Source organism: Neodiprion fabricii, chromosome 6, assembly GCF_021155785.1.
Source record: "Neodiprion fabricii isolate iyNeoFabr1 chromosome 6, iyNeoFabr1.1, whole genome shotgun sequence".
In the NCBI taxonomy this organism is placed as follows: Eukaryota; Metazoa; Arthropoda; class Insecta; order Hymenoptera; family Diprionidae; genus Neodiprion; species Neodiprion fabricii.
The window spans coordinates 8,746,361-8,769,970 of NC_060244.1; the positions used below are offsets into that span (position 1 = coordinate 8,746,361).

Below are 23,610 nucleotides of genomic sequence, written 5' to 3' on the forward strand. Positions count from 1 at the left end.
TTCTCGAATTTTTCATCCAAAGTTTACCCGGCTACGCTGCCTAGTTGAGCAACAATAAACGATCCACGTAAATCCGCACTTCTTCGATAACTTTTGTCAGATTATTTCTACCATGTGGAAAAAAATAGTCGGGATAATTTTCAATGCCTACTTTCAAAGTGAAACAGAGAAAAAGTAATTTTTGTCAACAAAGAAAGTTTTTTATAGATTTAAAATTCTAGCTCGTAAAAAAGTGTGAGCAATTTCATTCATTTTCAAATTACTCTAGAAATTTTTCAAGACTCCGATGACTTTTTCCAAAACGCGTAATTGAAATGAAAAGTTTCAATAAGTTAATTAGAACCCGAGATATGGACATTAACTTTTATTCATTTAATAATTTGCTAATTACTATGTTCGATCGGTTCAAGTTTGAGAATATTTGTCACTTCTTCAGGTATTACAATAAATATTTTTTTAAGTTTCCACAAAATTAATCCCATTGCAAGCAGCAAGTTTTAAAAATTGTCCTAGAAACTAAATTTTGTTTTTGTTACAGCATAGTTTTTTCTCACCAAACCGAAAATTGGTGGGTTCGATTATTTGCTCACTAACTATAGAAAGAGGTTGTTAGTGACATGATAATAGTGGGAAAAGGGTGACGTGACAAATTTCAATTGGTTATCATCAATCATATATTTCATATTTTTTTAAAATGTTATTCAAAGTAGGTAGTAAAGCAGCAACAGCTACTTGAATAGCTGCCGGTTTGCCAGAACCCGGCACGCGGTATTCAAGTAATATAAATGGATTTTGAAAATGTCCATATAATGAAATGATACGATTATTTCGAATGAATACTAAACTAAACGAATTCCGTGTTGCTTATTTTAATCACTTCGTGTATAAATATAAGATTGAAATTTTTTTGTAAGCTTCGTATTTGATGGTCCTCAGGGAGCTACGACTCTAGGATCAATTAAAACTTTTTATCTATCCTTCGATCTAAACCGAGGCAAGCTGATTCATTCGAAAATGTTGTTAAGTCTTTAAATTTACCGGTTGTTAGCAACACATAACGAACTTGGAAGCAACAAGTCGAATCATCAAGCTTGTACACATGAGGTAGCATACCAGCACTGGCATTCGTGACTGGGAAACAGCAATCTCAATACATTTTGTCTCGCTCGCTCCGCGCTGTGATTGGCCGAAACAGGGCGCAGAGCCAATCGCAGCGCAGAGCGACGGAGACAGAATGTACTTGTATTGCCTTGACCCCGTGACACGTGCAAGCATTGGGATGCTATCTCCATGCGTATAAGCTCGATGGTTCAAATTGGCGGCAACGATCAGCGACATCGTGCGACACGCGGGCGACCTTAATCCTTGAGAAGTGAAGTTTCAAGCCATGTCTTGATTGTAATGTTTTGCCGAGACGTAGTATAGATATTTTTAAATATTAGATTGAAAACACTCGCAAGAAGCATGTCGAAATTTGGGTTTGGCACTCCTGCTACCGGAACCACGACAACAACCTTTGGATTTGGTAATCAAAAGTAAGTCTTGTCATCTGACAGCGAACACTCCCTCAAACTTGGCGGTAATCATCCTAACCTCAAAACTCTCATTCTCGTGAAAGATGAATAACTTTCGCGGATTGTATTATCTACTTTAATTTTTTTCAATACTTCATTGTGTGTCATAACTTGAATGCAATTAGGAATACGTTAGCTACTAGTAATGCTTTCTGAAAACAAGTTCAAGACTAGCAATTACTGATATTCGCAGTCAATACTTGTAACGCAAATTATCGATTCTATTCCCAATTCTATTACCCTCTGAGACAAACGATTAACGTATCTCAATCCTATTTTCAGACCAGCTCCAGCGTTTTCAACAGTCACACCGTCGTTCGCAGCGACGTCAGCTGCAACTGGTGGCTTATCCTTTAGTACAGCCATATCTGGAACATCAACGACTCCGAACTTTGGATTCGGTAGCACAGCCGGTACTTCGACCACTTCGCAAGCCTCAAGGCCTTTCGGCTCTGGAGGAACAGCCATAACAAGTGTATCTTCAGGTTTATTTTCAACTCCGATTGTCTCGGCAGCCCCGACTGGCGGTCTCAGTTTTGGTACACCCGCTGCTACGACAGGACTGAATTTTGGTACTAGTGTCGGCACTCAACCTACCAACACTTTAAACTTTGGTACCACTACAACCACAGGTTGTTAGTATTGTTCTCTTGAGTATTTTTAGATTATAGCAATGTTAGGAAGAACATAAGGGAATGATTCACTGTAATGCTTCCTGCTGATCAAAATTTATCTCCAAATGGCTTATTACCTTACTGAGCTTGGTAGTAGTTCTCATAAGTAGAAACTCTACCAGGCAAGTCAATTTTTCTTCTATAAACTTACTTGCGTTACAAAGTTTCGCTATGCCAAACGTGTAATTTTTTAGAAAAATTCAACCATGCTTTGCAGTACTGAGTCCTGCCTAATATTTTATCGAACGATTTCTTTACTTTCAGCATCTCTTTTTGGTGCTGCACCTGTCGGGGGTTTGTTTGGTGCCAAACCTGTGAATTCAGCCGCCCTAACGGCAACTACTAATATCCAGGGCCTTGGTGGTGTTGATGTTTCTGCTAACAAACTAGGTTTAACTCAAGGAAGTAGTAGCCCAACAGCAGCTAAGGAAAACCTCATACCCAATGAACTTACACAGACTATTGAAAACTTCAAGTAAGTAATCATGGCATAACAATGAAGTTCAATTTCGAAGACGTTTATTAGCATTTTTGTCAAATTGGAGTAATAAAGACTTTTTTTTTATCATCTTTGTAACATATCACCCTGAATTTTCACCAGAATATTTATCAAGACCCAGAAGTCATTCACTTCGGACATAGCTCGGGGTTCCGTTAGACCTTTAAATCGCTGCGCCGAAGACACAGCGTCGTTGATGGAACTCCTAACAACTCTCGCTGGTTCGGTACAGCGAGATCGTTCCTTGGCAGACAAATTGAAACAGGACACAGCAAAAGCTTTACAAAATGCAGAAATTGCACAACGAACACACGATACACCAGCAGGACTGCAATATGAGAACAATGCGCCATTGCTGTTCTTTATGGAACTTGCCGATACTTTTGAACAGGATTTATTATTGTTCAGATCTCAGATAGAATCCACTGAAAAACATATACATACCATGGTGACACCAAAGACGTTAACTCCACAGGGTGAGTTTACCTTTCTTATTCTCACTTTCATACATCATATTTACAAAGCTCAATTTCTTATACATGTTTTCACATCATCAATCAGACTGACCACATTTTTTGATTCTAGAACTAACAATGGCGATGAGCAAGCTTCACGAATCATTAATAGCAGTCGCGGGAAAGTTGCAAGGTGTACATGCTAAAGTTCAACATCAAAAAGAACAATATCTCAATTTGAGGAAATACGTTTTAAAAGATAGTTCTAACGTATTTGAAGACAGCAAGTTAAACGAAAAAATGAGCAGGATCAGCTCTGGAAAAATCAACAGTGGTCCTACTCCATTTGGTCCAGGTAGGCTAGACAATTCCATAGGCTAATTTGTACGAATGAAGTTTGTCTTCAGGCAATAAAATATATAATAGTAACTAATAATAAAATACATTTGTTGAACCAGCCTTCGAAGTTTACCTCATTGATCTTCTTCCATAACATTTTGAGTTATTCTTTGTCAGATAGCTGTTTTAAATGAGTACAGAACTGAAGGGATTATGATAATATTTAATTGTTTATTTTCAATACTTACTAAAGTGATTCCTGTTCACCTTTAACTTACATGTCATTTTAAACCATTCAAATATTCTAGTATACTCTGTACCTGTGAAGATGAAATTTTCGGAATGGCAATCGTGGGTGTTATAAACAGGAACTCTTAATTTGCAAGAATTCTTCCACGTTGTGAATAAATTATTACTTTCGAGCGATTTTTGAAGATGCATGAGTCTCAACTTCATAAACGATACGTTTTTGAAAACATCGACGTATCTGATTGAGTTGAATTCGTCTCACTTATCCTCGAATGATGATAAATTTGCGATATTGTAAAATTTTTTATTCTAGGAAACAAAAGTTTTTTATCCTCAACAAACCTAAATACCAGCAGACCACCAAACTATGGAACAGCGAACCCTTTAGGTAAATAGTGGTAAGATGAACCTTTAGAGATACTGTGTAATTTATTGGATTTTTTTTTCTATTTTACATTTGTATAAATTTATATCCTCTTCTTCACTTTACTCACGTATTTTTCGATTAGTCACGTATATAAAATATCCCATAAACGTATCCTATATTTAGGTCTTGCAGGGATTTAGTATGAGGTAGAAATTATTACCAATATCAAAAAGTTGACGGAGAATAGATGGATGTAGTAAATTGACGCTATGGCAAACTTTAAATTTTGTAGTAAAAATTAAACATGTAATCTGCTCGTCTTCTATTTCGTGCCATGATTGCACAACGAAATATATATCGTTGAATGCGCATAAATTAAAATTGTTATGAAATATTGACGCACAAATTTTCTGAAAGCATAGGTATAGTATTAATTTTCCAACGCACCATTTGCCATTCTGCACTGCAAGCTTTCCTCAGATTTTGAACTTTGACACAAATAACAATTATCAAACAAAAAAATAGTCATAAAATTCACCAAGACTTTGTATAATTATTCTTTGCTACCAAAATATGAATTCATATACGTTATTACTGTGCACGTTGCGTTTATATACTGATTTAACAAAACCAGAGCAACTACACAACTCTGCTACATCCGTTTGCTCTATAGCTTCATTAATTTGACTCCTTTGTTTTCGTTACATAGCAGTTATTCATTCAAGTGTGATATCGTTGATTGACAATTTTACACTGTAGCTATCACTAAATATATTTATTATCTGTTTGATTTGTATTTATTTTGCCTTTACAGGACAAAAGTAGTGGCTGTTTATTAGTATTTGAGGTATAGCATTTGTTTTTTATTTTCATTATTATATAGTGTTTTGTGTTCGGGGAACCTAGAGGGATTTTTCTTCAAGTAGCATAAATTATCATCACTCTTCATTTTAATTACTTATGTTGCTAATATCAAATTTTTTCAAAAGCTTGAATGTAACGGTATTAATTTTTCTATTTGAAGGGACAGTACAGCTTGAATAGCTTTTACCTTACTAAAAACCTTGCATGGAAAATAACTTCATGCTTTAGATGCTACTATTACAGACATTATTGAATAAAAATTGGTCACCTTATTTGTAATTTGTACATCACATTTGATCTGAAACTATATAATGACTGAACACAAATTACAGACAAGATCTGGTAAAGAAACAAAATTATAAATTGGCAAAGGACCTCTATTCAGTTCGTTTCAATGCTTATGTAAATTACATATACACTCGCTTTCGACTCTGTTATTTAAAAAGTAACCAGAGACTTATAATCTTATTGACAGTTGCGAATTCCCTTGAATATGACTAGTGACAGTGGAATACTTTCATATGAAACTACCAAATGTGTCAGATTTTTCAAAATAATTTTGAAACATGCACGAGTTTTTCACTTTTTTATTAACGATAATCGCCAGTGAACCACAAACATACTATCTTGCAGTTCACTAGTGGTTATTCTTGCTAAAATCGTTGAAAATTCATATGTCGATCAATAGATTTTTGAAAAATCTAATATTTCGTAGATCTCTCATGAGTTATGAAGGGAAAAAAAACAGCCGATTCACAGACAAAGACGCGGAATGATCGCATCATTTAATATGGGATGACCATGTGACGGAAATGCTTTAGGAATGTCTTTTTGTTTTAATTTGAACAGTAAACCTTCTTGCATCCATTATAAAGAATATGCTTATGATGAACAACATATTGTTGTATTAATTTTTTATTCACTCATTCTTATGCATAGTTATATAACTCTTGTCTTCGCAATGGTGATTAAAAATCAGATTTCATTAATTCCCTATATCAAATTCATCTGAAATTGCTGATTCTAACAATGTACTGTTAGGATTCTCCCGAGCACACCTAGATATATTTAAATATTACCCATTTGATTTTGTGCTTTGTCAAATTTTTGTTTTGTTTTTTCAACTAAGGGAGTCTGTAATTTTTTTATAAATCAATGTAACCGGATATTTATCTAGGCTGCTTTTCTTTTATGGAACACAAATCAATACAGAAATGTAATAATGCAATGTGCTTCGTAAAAGTAATGTTATGTCGTTTTAAGTAAGGGGGATTGTATTTATTTTAAATCAAGTAATGGGATACCTATGGAGGCTGCCTTTCTTTTATGGAACACAAATCAATACAGAAATGTAATAACGGTTTTAATATATACGCTGACATTTTTTTTCCTATTTTCGGAGAGCTTAAAAGGTAGTTTACTGCCCTCAAGGTGTGTGTAAATTTAATTTTGTAATACTTTCTAGAGGCGATGTAATAATGAAATTGTTTCAGCTTGGGGTAATGCAACGTCATTACAAACAGCCAGTAGTATTTCAGTTGGTGCGTCTGCCAAACCACCAGCAACAGGTTTGAGTTTTAACACACCGTCAAACTTGGCAACTTCCCTATCAGCAACAGACTCCAACTTCAGTTTTCAACTTCAAAAACCACCAACTGGTAACAAGAGACATAAGCATTAAAGTTGATGAAAAAAAATCTAAGTGTATTTTGGTATTACATTCGTCGCATAAAATCTAGATGAAACGATTGTATACTGGAAAATATTGTTTCATGGATTTTTATCCCGAGAAATTGGATGTAATAAGGGGTATTACAGTATTGGAAGGACCAAACGTGTGCTCGGTATGAGTACCTGTCTAAAAGTCAAAAATATGTAAAATCATGAATCTTAGGGATATCCGAAGAAAAAAAAAAATCGAAACTAATTTATTTGTCATTTTTTTAGTCGAAAAATCTGTAATTAAATCCCAAACATAATCAAAGTGGACTTACGAAGAAACAAATTCGATACTTTCATATTTACGATTCGAATTGGGCAAATGTATTTTTAATGAGAAGCAAACTCGCATGAATGCCGAGGGTCATAAGGGAATCTGTGAATAATAGTTGTTTTCGTATCTTTTTGTACACTTAATTTTCTTAGTAGACAAAGTCTTATCATGTCAAGAGTTTTGTTTTGCGAGTAATGTAAGTGCGTAATAAGACTGGTTTTAAGCACATTTCATTTGCTGTAAAAAACAAAAAAATCACTGCGAAACATGAAGCGGCTCATTCTTTGTATTCAACACCGCATCATCCATTTGCTAATTTGAAAAATTGACTTTTGGTATTTTATTATCTTTGTTACAACTTGAATATTACTTGATTCATCAGACGTGTCCAGATTTTCTATTGCGACATACTGCAGTTATGCTTTACCACACCCTATTTCAATAAGCTCTCATGTGACAGAGAAAATGCATAATATCTTCGAGATAAATAGATGCACAGTTTATATCGTCGTATGAAAAGTGAAACAAATTATTAGATAAAGCCAATGAGCGTTGCTCTTTTATCTACAGTTGGTAGATTATACAGTTGTGTAGTTTTATATCCTGTACAATGTAAATCTGTAGCAGTAAAATTTGTACATGACGGTATGGGAAACGATTTGTTATAATAAATGAAAAATGTCTTTTTGTAATTACTCTCTTGTTTATTGATTCATCAGTGATAATTTTGTTAACTGTACATAAACAGTGCAAAATGGAGACACTACTTCTGAGGCTGTACCAAATATTATCCAACAAACATGATTTCTAAATATTATACTATTTCATAGACGTTGTTACATTTGTAACGATATAACAGTATCAAAGCTTTTGTAAGTACACCCTCGACATTCTTCTTGTTTTTAATACGAGTTAGTTGAAAGCATACGGATTGAGTGCAGGGATTAATTTGTTATTATCTGGCCTAAACTATTATTCATGATTTTATATAGACTCTTTTACAAAGAAAGCAATGAAAGTCAAGCTGGGTTACCATTAAAATACGAAGTAAAAATTGTACCTATGTTGAGAAATTTTTTCGTCAAAAATGAGTTAATATGGTACATATCAAAAATCGATAGCCATCCAATAATATAGCTTAATCTTCTATGATTTTTATTAATCTTATAGTAATTTGATTTCATATACCCTATATAAAACATATACAAAAATAGGTGAGACTATGTAGCTCCAACTTGGAGAACTGGAATCAACAATTTGAAGGCATCTTGAATGTATGAGCTTGCATTTGCTGCCTGTGAACAATGATGAAAATTTCCTTAGAAATATGTAAGTACAACTCAAATGCTTATGCAATCGCTTCTACATGCCAATGACATAACATACCTCGAGGAAAATCGTGGTGATATTAGCATTTGTGGCGTCTGGTTTGTCTGAATGTTTAACACGCTCATTCAGCTTGTCTGCAAACAGGTTAGCAATGACTCCAACTTCACCTGCTAAAATGTTGGTGAGCTGAACCAAAGCGTCGGCTTCGTTTACAGTGCTACGTCTTTCCTTGACAAGAAGTAATTCTGCCGTTTTGTGAAATCTTTCTACAGAAAGTGCTGTGAATTGAGCAAGAGTCGAAATGGCACGTTGAAACACTTCTCTATCAGCAGGCACTGACTCTGTAGAAATCACAGTTGAAAGGTAGGCCCTTGTTTGTTCCCAAGTCTGAAATGTGACCGATTTAAAAAAAACAGTAATGCACAAATATTGCTGTGTCGAAATTTCAGGATCAAATTTCAATCATTGTGTAACCATTAAGTATTCTCACGTCAATAAGTTTATCGTAAGTCATAGTCACTCCAAGGTCTTTACAAGCTCCCTTCAATCTTTCCTGAAGATCAGTCTCGTGTACATCATCTCCGTCGTCGTCTCCCAAATCACACAGTTCCTTTACCTCATCTAAGGTCTCTTGAACAGAGCACAACTCGTCGGCATTTAAATTGATCATGTGCTGCTGTATCTTGATATCACATTGTTTAGACAGCATTTCTAGTGCTTCCAAATGTACAAGTCCCTGATAGTCATCGAAGAGACTTTCAAAGTGTACTTTTCTAGCCAATTGTTTTTCTTCTAAAGTTTTCTCTTCTGTTTCTGCTTTGTCCTTAGCTTCCCTAAGCATTTGTGATAATATAGGCTTGTCACTGTCTTGCGTGAAGAAAGCTCTTTTCTTCTTGAGTCCGGGATCTCCATCTTGTAATACTTCCATTGTCTTCTTACCAATTGTTTCCAGCGTGTCCAAACCTCCAGCAATTACTTTGTTACTTGTCGATTCGACAAGTTTTGTTATAGAAGAAACACCGGACATCAGATTACCAAAACCAAATGATGATTGAGATTGTGTATCAGACGGCTCTTTTTCCAGTTGACTTCTTTCTGAAACAAACATCTTGCATAAATATCGCGTATGGCAGCTGCAGTTGATCAACATTGGTGAGCCAAACGATACTATCGCCGATTTAGGAAGAGACGCTTTAAATATGAATCACGTATTCAACTTCTTCCGACACAGTCTCTACACCGACATTAAAATTAAGTGAGTCACGTACCAACCAATTTGCCAATTACTTTGTCCTACACAGTGTTTTAAATTATGGGAATCAGCAATTGCATTTTAAGCCCAAGGTTGAGTCCAGTCTGGTAAACACATTCTTGTCATAGCATTGGTGGTGCGTTCAGGTCAACGAATCGCTAACCGATACATGACCTAATCTTAATACCTACATTCAATATCTTACCGTCGGCAACACCTTCGGTCTTGCTACCTTCGGTCTCGCTCTCTTCAGTTTTTGCCAATTCTTCAGGGTCTGGAACGCCGATGCTTTCTTCCAGCATCGTCAATCCGTGACTCACATGGTTCGTTAGGCTAGTGACTCCGGCCGACGCCGTGTTTATCAATGAACTGACGCCCCATCCACCCCATCCCCAACCGGCATTTTTGTTCTGTTCTTCGCCAGCTAAGGATAGCTTGTCTAATACAGGGAGAATCTTTTCCTCTGACATTTCATCAGGGATTTCTACATCCTCATCCATATCTCCCCAGCCGTCGGACTTAAACACCTCTTTGAACTTTTTATTCGATTTCAACTCTTCCGGAACCTCAATATTCTCTTCTATCTCTTCATCTGCGCCCTTCGGTTTCGTTGGATCGTCCCAACTGCTGTCCCACTTGGACTTTCTCTGTTCAATGTCGGGTCGGGGTTTTGACAAAATATCATCCAATTCTTCCCAGCATTTTTCGACTATAGGAGACTTTACCGCCCCTTCAACTTTTCTGGGCTTTGCATCTTCTGAGGTGATCTTAGACCCCAGTTTCTTTTCCCCGAGAGACCTAGGCTCCCGTTGCTTTTGCTGTCTCTGCTGTCTCTCCCTTTTCGGTCTGCTGACGGTTTCTGTGACTGGTTTTTCTACCTCATCCTTCCCGCTGGCAGTTGTCGACAACTCAGAAGTGGCTTGACGTTCATCCTTAGTTTTTGGCGGTAGTACAGAACCGTCTGATTTTCCAGTTTCATTCGAAGGCTCTGGCTTCTTCTCATCAGGTACCGACAAATCTTGGGACGTATTCGATTCCGACGGCGCTTCTTTCCCAGCTTGCGATACCGCCGGCGGTTGGCTAAGAGCTGGTTTCGGGTCAACGGTGTCGTCAGACTTACCCTCGCTCTCTAGGTTCTTCAAGCTGACTTGAATAGAGCTTGGTTTGTGTTTTGGGAAGGTTGGAGAGGCGCGTTTTCTCTTGGTGTCAGATGTGCCCAGGGTTCCGTAGGAGGGGTCAATCTTTGAGGAGGTCCAGTCCGTGTCGTCCGAATCCGAGTCGACGACGGCCCGGGCTCTACGTGGAGAAACGCGCTTAGCTGGCGCCGAAAGGTTGTCCAATTCCTCGTCAGCGCTTTCGAAGTCGTCACTTTCTGACGTTGCCATTTTACTTGCCAGAGATTAATTGGACGCCAGTTCTCGTCTCTCCCTGCTGTTCGTGGCTGATCGACGAAGAGACACGTAGCTAGAGTGACGCTCGTCGTGCTGGGAATAAAAATAAATAACTTCTTCCAAGTACTCCGTTTTAACTTTTGCAGACAATTCAAAGACTCATTAAACGGCTCGACATTTTAATCAAACAGTTCTTTATTATCTTTTTATATTCAACATATCGAACCTGTCTCAGGAATTCTCTTTGTACACATATGCGGATCACATATCGTGCCAAAGAGACTGGTCACGTGGCCGCGAAGTCATCCGCTCCTCAAGCATGCGCCTTCGTCATTTTTCTAACCAGGAACGTATCATTGGGGCACCACGGTGGAGGAGCCATTCGATGGAGAGTGCAATTCTCTTGATAATATCGATAATGTCTCATCTGTGAATATGAATCATGTTTAAGTTAGCAACGTTATCGTAACGATTCATGCTGAGGAAAAACCGTCATTCCGCCGTATTCGAATTGTCTGAAATTCAGTAAACCGTAATAGAACAAAACACACTCAAATTTCGAAATGTCTCGTTACGGTAGCGTTACTAACTTCAACCTCGTAAATATGGCGTAACTTTATTTGGAAACTGCAGCTGGGACTGAATCAAGTAGAACTCCATTTAAAACGATATCCTTGAAAAGTAACAACACACAAAATTCGTAGCAACATTTTTTTAAACCATGTTTTTGCTGCCAAAAGTATATTATTTGTCTAATTTTCATTCGCCAAACTTGGTATTTCATTTTTCGATGACTTGAGAAATTAATTGTAAATGAGAAAATTTATATCTCCATTTCTCTGTGCGGAAAGAGAACTGTGATTCATGGAAATGGTATTGTATAGTTTAAAGTTCTGAAATTGGGCTATTGAATAATGATTTTGATATGTTTCTATTGTTTCATAATTATTTCAAGGGAACATACAGCATAGCAGCATTTATTAAAATTCAACCTCGAGTCGAGCCAACCCACGGGCAAAAGTCTACTGTTAATAATTACATTTCGTAGAATTTGACTGAACGTTGTTTGGAATGAATCGATGTACAGGAATAAAAGAAATTTTGGCAAAATACGAGGTATGTCATAACTATAATAGGAACTTACGAAGACGACGCGTTGTTTGCGAAATGTGTTTTCTTCGCCGTTAATCAAGTTGCATTTCGAAATCGTATTTTCTGATTTCAATGCTTATTTAAAATGGAATTTCCCTAAATAAAATCGGAGAAAGTAAAAAGGCTTTTGCGTAGAAGTTGATATGCGACTTAATCTCGGATGAATAAGGTTGATAAAAAATATGCACAGAATCGTTATATTTTCTGTAATTGGGTTTAGTTTACAATGTTTTCGATACGGATCAAATTCAAAAAAATTTCAACCAGATATTAAATCATTGCGATGTTGGATCCATCGAACGACTATTTGTAGTGATCTACTGTAATGATTTCATAAACTCCTATAAATCTAAAATTTTTCTATCCGCAATATCACCAGGGATTAACATACAGGATCAAAAATCGGGACACTACATGTTAGACACTGTGTATGTAGAACCGGGATCTGTATTCTATAGATATAGCAACACTACACATGCAATATTCATTTGAGAAATATCTTTCCCAAGACTGCCTCTAGGCGCGTGGCCCTTGGCCGTGGATCCGTCAGGCTTCACAGTTTATGCGTGGTTCGTATGCTCAACCATTTTATATGCGCTCACCTTCATATTGCATGTGAATGAAATGAGTTATGTGTTGTACAGGACGAAACGACAAGGTGAATTTAATTTACGCGCGGCTTCTATTGGACAGCAAATTCATGTGATCACGTTCGAACAATTTCGTAGAAAATCAATCAACTCGAGAATTTCAGCCTTTTCCTTGGCTTTCGTACAGCATAATTAATGTCCTCGTATACGCAAGAATGTTTTATCTACAGGCACCCGAATGCTCGCCCTCGTTTCAAATATCGAGGATCCTGCACGGTGCATTTGAATTTGTGCATATATTCACGAATCGTCAACAGGTGCTGCAGACAATCTGGAATTGCATCTCAGGACAGAATATAGCAAACTGACTCATCGACCGATTGCCGACTAAGATTCCGTCTTAAAAATTATCCACAGAATCAAAAATACCCAAGGCAATGAATACGAGTATTTGAACGTGGGAAGAGATAATTCCTTGGATATATTCGTCGATGAAACTTGAATTCCGTATTAAATTATACACGGAGGCGAAATGAGTTGGAATAAAGTACAGATGAAAAAAAAAAGAAAATGAATAAATAAAAATAAAAATAAAAAAACGGCGGACACACGTCGCTGTGATGACGGCGTCAGCTAGTAATAGCGGGCGGGTTTATTCGTCCCTGCGTAAGACAGCAGCGAGCGAGGGGTATAAAAATGAGAAAAAACGAAGAAAACAAACGTAGAACGAAGGAAAAAAAAATAACGAAAAAAAAACGACAAACGTGTTAGCATTCCTCGGCAGGTTGTAGAATCGGCGCGCAGAGGGCGCAGCGATCGTCGTGTGACGGAACAATTCCGAGGCATGTGTGGCGTATTTGGCTTCTCAGCCGCGTAGTAGGGTGAGAGTTGCGCCGAGAGTTGCACCTGTCATGAAATTCTCTTATCGTACGGTGGCGCCGTACAAATCGTATCTGAAAATATTCGAATTTCTCGCGTAAAGGGCAACGCCGGTGTTCGGCTTTCTCCGCTGAGATTCGTGCGCAGCGGTCAGAGACACGAGAACGCATCGCGTGGTGGGGACGGATTCCAAAGCGCGGAGAGCGGCCGCATGAGCCGAAGGTATCAGGCATGTCTCAAACTCCGAACATGCTCCTAGGTAGCAAGAGCTAAGAGATAGCAAGACCGGGTACATCTTGCTTTTGAGCCGGTACTCACTTTTTTTCACCTCCTATTATCGAAACTAACGTTCGGCGATTGTTTTCTTCTGTTATCAGTATCAAACTCCTATCGTCGAATCGGTTGTTGTTTGTTTGTTGTTTTTTTTTTTGTTTTTTTTTGGGTTTTTCGCTCTATTCGAAGCGTTTTGCACTTGGACCGATATCAAGTTACACACGATCCTTACATGTTTAAAACCAAACTATTGTCACCCCGTCAACGATCAATCTTCTACGTCATGGAGGGAGGCAGGGAATCGACGGGGATTAAAATCGTAATTACGACCACAGAGTAAAGAGGTTTTTATCCGTTCTATTCTAAACAGTATTACGAAGCATGTGCATAATAAAATCGCCGAGATAGGGTGGAAAGATCGACGGAAAGATTCCTCGTGTTTTCGACGGTGGGGGGGTGGGGTGGGGGGGCGGGGGGCGGGGGGTTGAACGTTCGACACATTCGATATTGATGATAATAACATAAACAAACGAATAAAGAAAGAGAGTAACGAAGAAAAATACTAGTGTCCGAAAGTGTTGGGTGAAGTTGTTCGTTTGAATTTAAAAAAAAAAAATGCATAAATAAGAAAGCAAAAAAGAAAAGTGACAGTGCCGAATAGTGTTGAATACGGAGTGTGTGCAGTGGTGGCCTTTTACCGGTATACTTAAACACGTATAGTATAATAAAAAGCAAAAACAAGTTTACTTCTTTCAAATAGAAACGTACTAGCGGTGAAATTTTTTTTACAGCAATAACTGAGAAAGCTAGAGCAAGACAGAGATAGAGATGCTTAGGAGTGATGATCAGACGAAGGGTGAACCTAATCGTTGAACGCATAATCGAGCGGGTAATGCTGAGCGAATGAATAAATAAAGAGTTTCGATACCGGGGGTCGTCTCGACGAGGAGGAGGACGACGACTACTATGTCAATACTCGCATACCGTTCGCGAGGCGTCTGAACGGTGCCGGGATTGGTCGTTCGGGGCGGCGTGACGTCACTCCCGCTCATGATAATGAGGTATTCAAGATGGCGGCGGGCGAGTAGCTAGTGTTTTACGTGTGTGTGATACCAGTTGGTGATACCTTTGGATGGATTTAGAGCTAAGTGAAATATGCCAAGGAGAAGAAATGGGGAGATACCGCTTCCGGACGGCTGGGATGTCGCCAGAGACTTCGACGGGAAGGTATATTTCATCGATCATAACACGAGGAAGACGACTTGGATCGACCCGAGAGACAGGTACGTTCGTTTGTGTATATTACCTACCATGCAGCAGCCCGCCTCGCGTTTTTTCCTCTTTTCATTCCTCTTCCCTCCTCCCTCTCTCTCTCTCTCTCTCCCCTTTCGTTTCTCTTTCGTCCATTTATCCATCCATCTGTCTATCCGTACATCCGTCCGTCTATCTATCACAAAAACAACGACGAATCGGCCTCCGCGTGTCCGACTATCTTCTTCCTACTTCTGCTGCTACTTTTGCCGCCGCGCCGCTTGTCGGCGATGCTGATGTTCTCCTTGTCGCTTCTCGGCTTCGTCGTCGTCGTCGTTCCGAGGCGTGCGTCTTTGCTTGTGTTGGTTGCGTACGTTACCTCGCTCCGCTCCGTTCACACACGCGCGCCGCGCCCGCATTCCATGCAACAGGGCCGCACTTACAACGCCCGATTGTAACGCGGCGAATCCGAATGAAGTATCCTCTTCTCGTTCTTTCCCCGTTCTTTCTCTCGTCTATTGCCGTTTCGATTCTATGCTCGATTTTCGACATTATTAGCAGCGCCTCGCTTTAATTTCACTCCTCTTTTCAATGTTCGGATACACGCTTATTACACGTCACTGTAGGACTTGTATAACGTTCGAATGGCTGCTCGATTTCGATCCATTCGAATCTTGGCACGGTGAGAAATTTTTATTTCTTTCCTTCTTTTTTACTTTATTTATTTTATTTTATTTTATTTTTATTCTTTTTTTTGTAAAGTTGATCAATTTCTACATTAATCTTGACGACTAATATGTCTCACGTATACGCGTGTACGTAACGTTGGGAACTGGTGTTGTAAATTTTTCTAGACGGATTTTTCCTCGTTTCGCATCTTTTCATCATCTTTCCTTCTACTTCTCTATCTTTATCTCTATCTCTATCTATATCTCTCTCTCTCTCTCTCTCCACTTGACGTTCAAGGCCACGTGGTTTCACTCCGCATGCCGCGCCGTTTACAGCTGTTCCCCGAAATTTTTCGACCGTAGATCATACTTAAATCATACTGTAACAGCATGGATGTATGTACAGATTTTAATTCTAAACCGAACTTCGCCTTGACTCGAATACATCCGGCAATGAGTCGAGAAAAACATTCGAATTATATCAACGAGGCTCGAATTGAATGATACGAAATTCTCGCTTTTTCGTTGCAATACGATATTTTACATATGTATCGTATCGACGATGCCGAAGGGCAAACCTAAACGAATCTGAAGTTAGTAAAGTCAACGTATAAAGAAACATAAGAGAAAAAACTTGTTATTGTGCAATTTTAGGACGACTCTAGAGGAGTTGGCTTTACAAAACGTGAGCATGTTTCGTTCTTTTATGGTTTACTAAATTTCGGACAATCCCAAAGTGGCGAAGTAGCGATTTTTTTCTGAACACGCATCGTTGCAGTAACGTTACTAGTAATTGCGTACGGAACAACGCGGATCGTGGAGTGCAGAATTATCAGATCTTGATGGTTGACATGATTAGATCGATCGTTCGTATTGCATTACACACCTATGTAACAAGCATGTGGATTATTAAAGGACGATTTACAATTAGACGTCAACGATGGAGAAATCTTATTGTCAAGCTCTGAGCTTATAATATGCAGATAGCTCTGTCTATGCAAATTCTTGTATAGAGGTTATGTATACACATATACATCATATATTGTATGCATTCTTAAATAACCCTCTGCTTATGCCGCTTCTGCTGATGTAGATTAAAGTTGTTCTCGAGATTGGCGTGTCGCAGTTTGAAGTGATGATCGTGTACAATTATTCTGAGGACAGATCAAGACAAATGTGCTGCGCACGAGATCCCCCGACTTTACGTCTGCGTAGTAAATTATTCTACCTATAGACGTTATAATTAAAACAAAAAATTTGCCTTGGACAAATGTCACCGCGGCTTTTCAACAACTGTGACACGTTTTTCATCCCTGTATTAAGCGCATTTTTAAATTATAATATTGGAAAACGCGTTCGCTTTTAATAAAAAATACAACAAATAACGAATTTTATTTTTTATTCGATCGTTATTTAACTCTAGACAAATTTCAAGTATTTTTCAATATTTCTTTGTGCAATACATGCTATACGGTATTATTATATGTATAAAAATAAATCGCCATAATTTTTGTACATCATTACACATACGATCCTCTGTGTAATGAATATTTTCAATAATTTGTATTGCAAAAAAATTTTGTACAATCATTTTTCTCGTCTTCTCTGTATATTTATGCGCGTACCGTTTATTATTCAACGTTCTTTTTATTTCGTTCAATTTCATTACCCGCGTATACACGATGCATGTATAATTCATTTCGGAAGAAAGAAATTAGCCGGTTAGCTAGACACGACGGTATATTAATAACGTACTACATTATAATTAAAATCCCTACTCCAGCTCAAAGAAGAATATTATATTCTCGAATACCTCTCGAAGCTATCGTGTATGTACACACCCACATACAGAAACATATAAATATGCATGTTTCGATACACGTGTAACAAGTATTTATACTATACGTATTGTACATACATGTATACAATACATAAAAATCGCGCGAAGTAAGAAGAAGCAAAGCGCCTTGCAAATACCTGCATTTACCGCGGCGACGAGACGAGGCTCGCTTGCACGATATGCACATAATACCCTAACACACGAGAGATTCCTCTTACGTCATTTACACACACGCAAAGGCCGGTAAGACACCGGGTATATATACTGTATGAGAGAAATAGAGACAGAGAAAGAGGAAAAGAGGCAAGAGGGGAAAAAAGGGAAGAAAATAATTATTTAATGCACAAAATGAATTTAATAATTTCGTCAATTTTTGTTTATTAATTCATTTCTAGTTTGATTATCGATATCCCACTTTGAAAATTGCATTTGTTGGGTCAAATTTTCTCATTTTTTTGGAAAAAAATATTGCACAAAGTTTCAAAATTTGAGCAACGACAAAAAAAAAAAAAAACTAAAAAAACCACAAACAGTATTTTAATTTTCAAGCTCGTTTTAAGACGTTTATCGATAAGGACTTTCAGCTCAAAATATTGCGAGAAGTTTCGAGTTTTCTCATACACACGCGCACACACGCACATGTGTGTACCACGCATACGGGATACGCGACGCGTCTTTTAACCTTCGAATCGCGTTGCGTGCACTTCTGCACCGATATCTACCTGCAGAACCGCCACCATTTGGCATTTGCATTGGCGGAAATTTGACCTCAATTTCTCGAACTACCGACCTGCATCTCAGTATAATACCGGCCTCCCACATGCATCGTATGTCTATTATTTATAGTGCATCGTATAATTATGCACCTCGCGACGTATAGATGTGCCATAGAATTTATCGGAATTGATTTTAAATAAATAAATAGAAATCTCTCGAGAAGCACAGGTTTCTATTTTAAACCTAAGCGCGCTCTCGCAAGGTCTGTGAAATTTACGATTTAAAATGTACACGTTTTTACTACTCGATTTTCAGCCTACGGATATTTGATCGTGGGATTATTAACTGTCTGCTAAACATTTACAAGTGTCAGAAATCGATCAGCATTGATCCTAGTATTTGATGAAAAGATGAGCATCGTCGATTTTCGACTGATATCAGAGAAAAAAAACCAAAAATCCAATTCTAATCGGGTACTTACAGCAGCTAACGTATAATGCTCCGTAGACGATGCTGCTGATATGTTTATTCAATATTACAAATCAATGCTTACTGATTTCTCACAGTAATTAGCGAGTTTTTTTTTTTCAAACGATTAATTCGGCGTTAACATTTTTACAGAAATTTTCGTAAAAAACTTGCGTATTTTAAATGGAAAAATTCACAGCCCTTGTCTGAAGGTTTAGAGTTGATATAGAGTTCTGTGTTTTGAAGGAGATTTTTATTTATTTAGTTATTTATTTATTTATTTATTTGTAAGCAATTTGAGGGGCAGCCGAGTTAATATTCGAAAAAGTCGAAAATAAAAACTATCCTGATGTATATCGTACTCGTATAATGGAATAATAGATATTTTAAACGAGAGACGAGGAGTAAGTCTGTTGGCCAAAATAGTTGTTCGAAAGTCTTGCGGAATTAGACAAACCTCTTAACGGATTTTCTCTCTCTCTCTCTCCCTCGTCTTCTTCTTCTTCTTTTTCGTCTTCTCTCTCAGCGCCGATCTTGGCACCCCGCGGAACGTCTTTTGTTGCCCAATTTGTAACCTGTCACTTGTACTTGCACAGGCGGCCAAGCCGAATTTATCATCGAGCCGAATAAGAATTAGAAATAAGGAAGTAAGGAAATACGGTATACATAATTTGCAAACGCAACATAAGGTTCAGATTTTAAAAAGTCACCGACTCCTTCGATGCCATTCTTAAAAATTGCGTAGTAATGGTTTTTTCATCGACGTTTCGCTGCGGTAACGCTACCGACTTTTAGCCTCGTCTGTATATCTATGCGTTGCCGTGTTTATTCGCATCAGAAGATTTTTATGGAACATTATATTTATTCTCTCGACAGGATTATTACCCGGCTTTTTGCCACATTTATTATTTTCCTCGCTAAATATTTCTTTAGTATCTACATACAGGTACGTGTAATACGTATATTACATGTTATAAAAGCAACAAATTATCATCATCTCTAGAGTATAATAATGGCACTCGGACAGCGTAGTTTACTCAACGAGTGGGTGTAAAAAATTTCCGAAAAACCGAAAATCAGAAGGACCACACTGAGAAGAATATCATTTGTTATAGTAACTAGAAAAATTGAGTAAAACAGGTATCGTTAAAAAACTGTTCGAATATTGTTGGAATAACGAAAAACGAGGTACGCGTAACCATTTTGCGCTATCGTCGATCCTTTTTTGGTAATTGCAACGCAAAATCAGTTTGTGAGGTTTACTCTAGTTTTTTAGTTAAATAAGGCTTTAACGTCGATTTATTCTTGCGCAAGCATTAAATTTTCGCAACATTTGCAAGAAGGTATAGTAACAGTGATCGTAATGAGAAAGAACAGTAACGGATACCAGACTTTCCGTTAACAGCTAGAAGACTAATCATCATTTTCAACCTAGAGCTATATTTTTCGATTGTGATCAAAAATGAAAATAGTCAAGGACCGAGCGGTAACCGGAACTAAAAATTTCTCTCAGTGCAGGATTCCGAACGTACAAATATCGAAAATCCAAAACGAAGAAAGATCAAACGTATCGACATTTCACCAAACCAGAAATGTAGAGAACTGAAAATCTTGGATCACTCGGAATTTCGTTGCTCCGGATTTTTTAATTTTCTCATTTCACACTTTCGGAGCTTTGACCTGTCGGAGTTACGCTCTTTCGAAACTTTGACGTTTCGTCCAAAGTTTGATTTCCTTACTTTAAGTTTCGCGACAAAATAATGCGTAATCAATCGCTTTTGGAACTTTTTAAAATCGTAATTTCAACCCCGCTCCAATCCTATGTACGCAAGTGTACCGTATGTACGTCGTCTAATCGTAATGCAGGCGCGGCCAACGTGTCGGCATATTGCACACATGCCACCGCATACCTCAAACATATTTATACTTGCTCTATATAGACGGACGGATTCCTTCAGCTCGCTCGACTCGAATGAATCGCTTTTCGACCTCAGCTTTATGCCTATAACTCTACGGATGCCTGTGCACACGTCGATTGTAACGTTGCAGGCAAACGAAAACGCAAACGCGACGCGTTTCGCTGCAATGCGATCGTTGAAAAATTCCCGCTAGAAGAATGTCGGAGCGTGATCTTCGTTATACGTTTGTTACATTCATGTTAAATATTTCGCGTACTTCGAACAGCATGGAATAACATTTTGCTCGTTCTTATATTTTTTTAACATTTTCATTCTTCGTTTCTGTTTCCCGTTTATATTTAAAACCTTTTATTAAGTCTGATTTCGTGATATTGGTAACGTAATTAATCAAACTTTACGGTCATAATTTCACCTGCGCGATTAGTCATGGTATATAATTGCGTATAATAGGCATACAGACGAATTTAATCGAGTGAAAATGTTTTTATCATCGTTCGTCGCAGTGATAACAATTAATTGTTTATGTACGTACGAATGCGTGGAAAATTAAAAAATATAGAAGCAATCGAGTAACCGATGAACAATTTTGGCGTTAAAATTCTACTGCAGAGATGCAGTTTCGATCGCTAAGCAAACGAGCCAATTCCACAGCAACATTATTCTCAGTGGCTCCACGTAACCGTTCAATTCTTACACAACGCGCTTATGTATTCTCTTAATAAACAGATAAGATGAGTTACGGTTAGACGGACGACGTTTTTATTCAATTTTATTTCTGCAACAACGTCTTGACGGAATTAACGTTCTTTTGCAACATGTAACCGAGAAGGAAACAAATGTACCATGTACAGAGAAAAAAGAAGGTATAAGAAGTACATTTCAAGGAGGTGAAAAGAAGAAATGGGTATCATTACCGCTTTTACACTTTTTTTTTGGGAGGGGAAACTGATCGAAACTTTCTTTCACATTCGTTGTTTCTTGTACGTATAAAAAGGAACGGAAAAGTTTATCGTTAGGCAATATTGTTATATGTATAGCTGGAAACAGGAAAGTCCGGAAAAGTTAGGGAAGTTTGCTTGTACTCGGGGGTTTTCTTAACCGTTGAAAATGGAAAAGATACCGAAAATATATCGACTCGATCAGCATGAACGCTTATTTTTTCCATTTGTTTTTGCACACGTAATATATCGCTCTTATTCTGAGTAAGAAAATTCCTTAAAAATATGTTTTACAAATTCTTCACCGATTGACAGACTTGTTCTAGAAGGAAAACGTAATTGAACGTCAATATCTGGAAGTTGGAAGAATTATTAACATTTCTTCGCGGAATACAGACAAGACATTTGATCAATACGTATGTAAATTTTCATGGTATATAATTTTAAAAAGAATTTTACGAACAAAAATTTCACCCTACTTCTTTATTGTTACATACGTTGCGCAAATGACGATGAACGTTATATATTCTCGTACAATAACGATTGATACAGAAAAATTTGGAATTTACTACTTCGGCGGCGGGGTTTAAAATAAGTAAGCTCAAATGAATGAAGGAAAGCCAAAGAAGCGGGGAAAGAAGACGGCGAAAAATTGATTGGAAAAGAAAAAAATGTACCCATGTCGGATCTAAGATTGAGAGAAGAAGGAAGACGAGGAAAAAGAGAAAAGGAGATAAAGATGTGATAAAGAGAGAAAGAAGCGGGTATAGCTTCTCGTGTCTTTACGGGGATCCAGGGATTTTTGTTTATATTCTTTGATCTTCTTTCACTACGTTGAGGGGTTCGGGGGGCCCGTCCAGGTTGGTTCGTTGGTTGGTTGGTTGGTTGGTTGGAAACAGTTGATGTGTCCGCCGATCCCTGCGAGAGGAGACCCAGGCCTGGAATGTCGGGTTTTACGGGGGAAACAAGACGCATTCCATTCATTGCCCCTCCTCCGCTACGTCTCCTCGGGACACCGCGGTCTCTTCGGTAGAAAGCTCCTCCGGGAGGGATGCGATTGCCGAGAAGAAGAGAAGAGAAAGAAGAAGAAAAAGAAAAGGACGATCGCCAAGACGAAGACGAAGACGAAGAAGATGAATTCTAATAATAGATTCGGCCGCCAGATGGTGCGTCGTGACGGTCCGTCCGCTCGATGCCTCGTTCGAGATGCGCGTATTTCTCCTTTCTCTCTCTCTCTCTCTCTCTCTCTCTCTCTCTCTCTTTTTCTCTTTTTCTTCCCTCTTCTCTCTTTCTCTTTCTCTCCCCCTGCAACGCGGAGGCATACGGTACCGAAATGCCGGAGAATAAGCCCACGGGGCCAACCAACCAACTGCCGGCTTCGTCGCTCTCTCGCTTACCGTACGTAACGTATAATATTAACGCGTCAGTGTGGGTGCCCAGAATCTAAAAATAACCGGACGTTTAATATATTCTCGAAGAAGAAGAAGAAGAAGAAGAAGAAGAAGAAGGAGGAGGAGGAACGAAGACGAGTGACTCTCTTTCCTCCTTTCCTCCTTTCCTCCTTTCCTCCTTTCCTCTCTCGTCTACTCTTGTCAGTGGTCGAAGGGGCCCCGCGTTTCAGACAAGATAAGATTCTTCGATGTCAGTAAATTACTCCGCAAGCACATACCGTAGCTTTCGATGAACACGAACTCCACGCACATGTGTATCTGGATATGCTGTGTATATATATATTATACATGCACGCATACATGTATTATAATTATCGACGTACGAAGAAAGAAGAATTTCGTTATACGTTACATATATGTACACCTTATAATGTATCGTGTATTCTTCTTCGTCTTGCTGCAACTCTCGCGTGAAAAACTCTGCACATATATATATACAATTTATTTCATGACGAGTACTACCATGTGTTTCTCAGCG

At 38.2% G+C, this 23,610-nt stretch overlaps 3 protein-coding genes across 11 annotated transcripts in view; 2 read left to right on the forward strand and 1 right to left on the reverse strand.

The window, feature by feature from the left end:
• Positions 1-1,332: 1,332 nt before the first annotated feature.
• Positions 1,333-8,113, forward strand: LOC124184579 (nuclear pore complex protein Nup58-like). Of its 6 annotated transcripts, none has more exons than XM_046574456.1 (8): positions 1,335-1,535; positions 1,857-2,209; positions 2,513-2,723; positions 2,850-3,223; positions 3,333-3,557; positions 4,104-4,188; positions 4,972-5,004; positions 6,515-6,654. In XM_046574456.1, exons 1-6 carry the CDS (start codon positions 1,465-1,467, stop codon positions 4,184-4,186), a joined length of 1,317 nt encoding a protein of 438 aa, XP_046430412.1. In that variant the 5' UTR covers positions 1,335-1,464; the 3' UTR covers positions 4,187-4,188; positions 4,972-5,004; positions 6,515-6,654. The 6 variants fall into 6 exon arrangements, with proteins under 6 accessions (XP_046430409.1, XP_046430408.1, XP_046430412.1 ...); XM_046574454.1 differs by having other exon boundaries at positions 4,104-4,178; XM_046574453.1 differs by lacking the exon at positions 4,972-5,004 and having other exon boundaries at positions 1,333-1,535; positions 1,857-2,188; positions 4,104-4,178; positions 6,515-8,113.
• Positions 6,170-11,378, reverse strand: LOC124184578 (protein FAM114A2). Of its 2 annotated transcripts, XM_046574450.1 has the most exons (5): positions 11,213-11,374; positions 9,801-11,079; positions 8,834-9,438; positions 8,401-8,730; positions 6,170-8,309 (listed from the first exon to the last, which is right to left on the reverse strand). In XM_046574450.1, the coding sequence occupies exons 2-5, from the start codon at positions 10,978-10,980 to the stop codon at positions 8,235-8,237; spliced, it is 2,190 nt and encodes a 729-aa protein (XP_046430406.1). In that variant the 5' UTR covers positions 10,981-11,079; positions 11,213-11,374; the 3' UTR covers positions 6,170-8,234. The 2 variants fall into 2 exon arrangements, with proteins under 2 accessions (XP_046430406.1, XP_046430407.1); XM_046574451.1 differs by having other exon boundaries at positions 6,170-6,676; positions 9,801-11,378.
• A 2,982-nt stretch (positions 11,379-14,360) lies between these two features.
• LOC124184576 (protein kibra) overlaps positions 14,361-23,610 on the forward strand; it is a 61,721-nt gene continuing 52,471 nt past the window's right edge. Inside the window, exons 1-2 of one of the 3 annotated variants that reach the window (XM_046574442.1) lie at positions 14,362-14,941; positions 15,023-15,163. In XM_046574442.1, coding sequence (XP_046430398.1) covers positions 15,036-15,163 — 128 coding nt within the window. In that variant the 5' untranslated portion in view covers positions 14,362-14,941; positions 15,023-15,035. Of the gene's footprint in view, positions 15,164-23,610 lie in introns of all 3 variants that reach the window. The other 2 variants (XM_046574441.1, XM_046574443.1) reach the window with 2 other exon arrangements.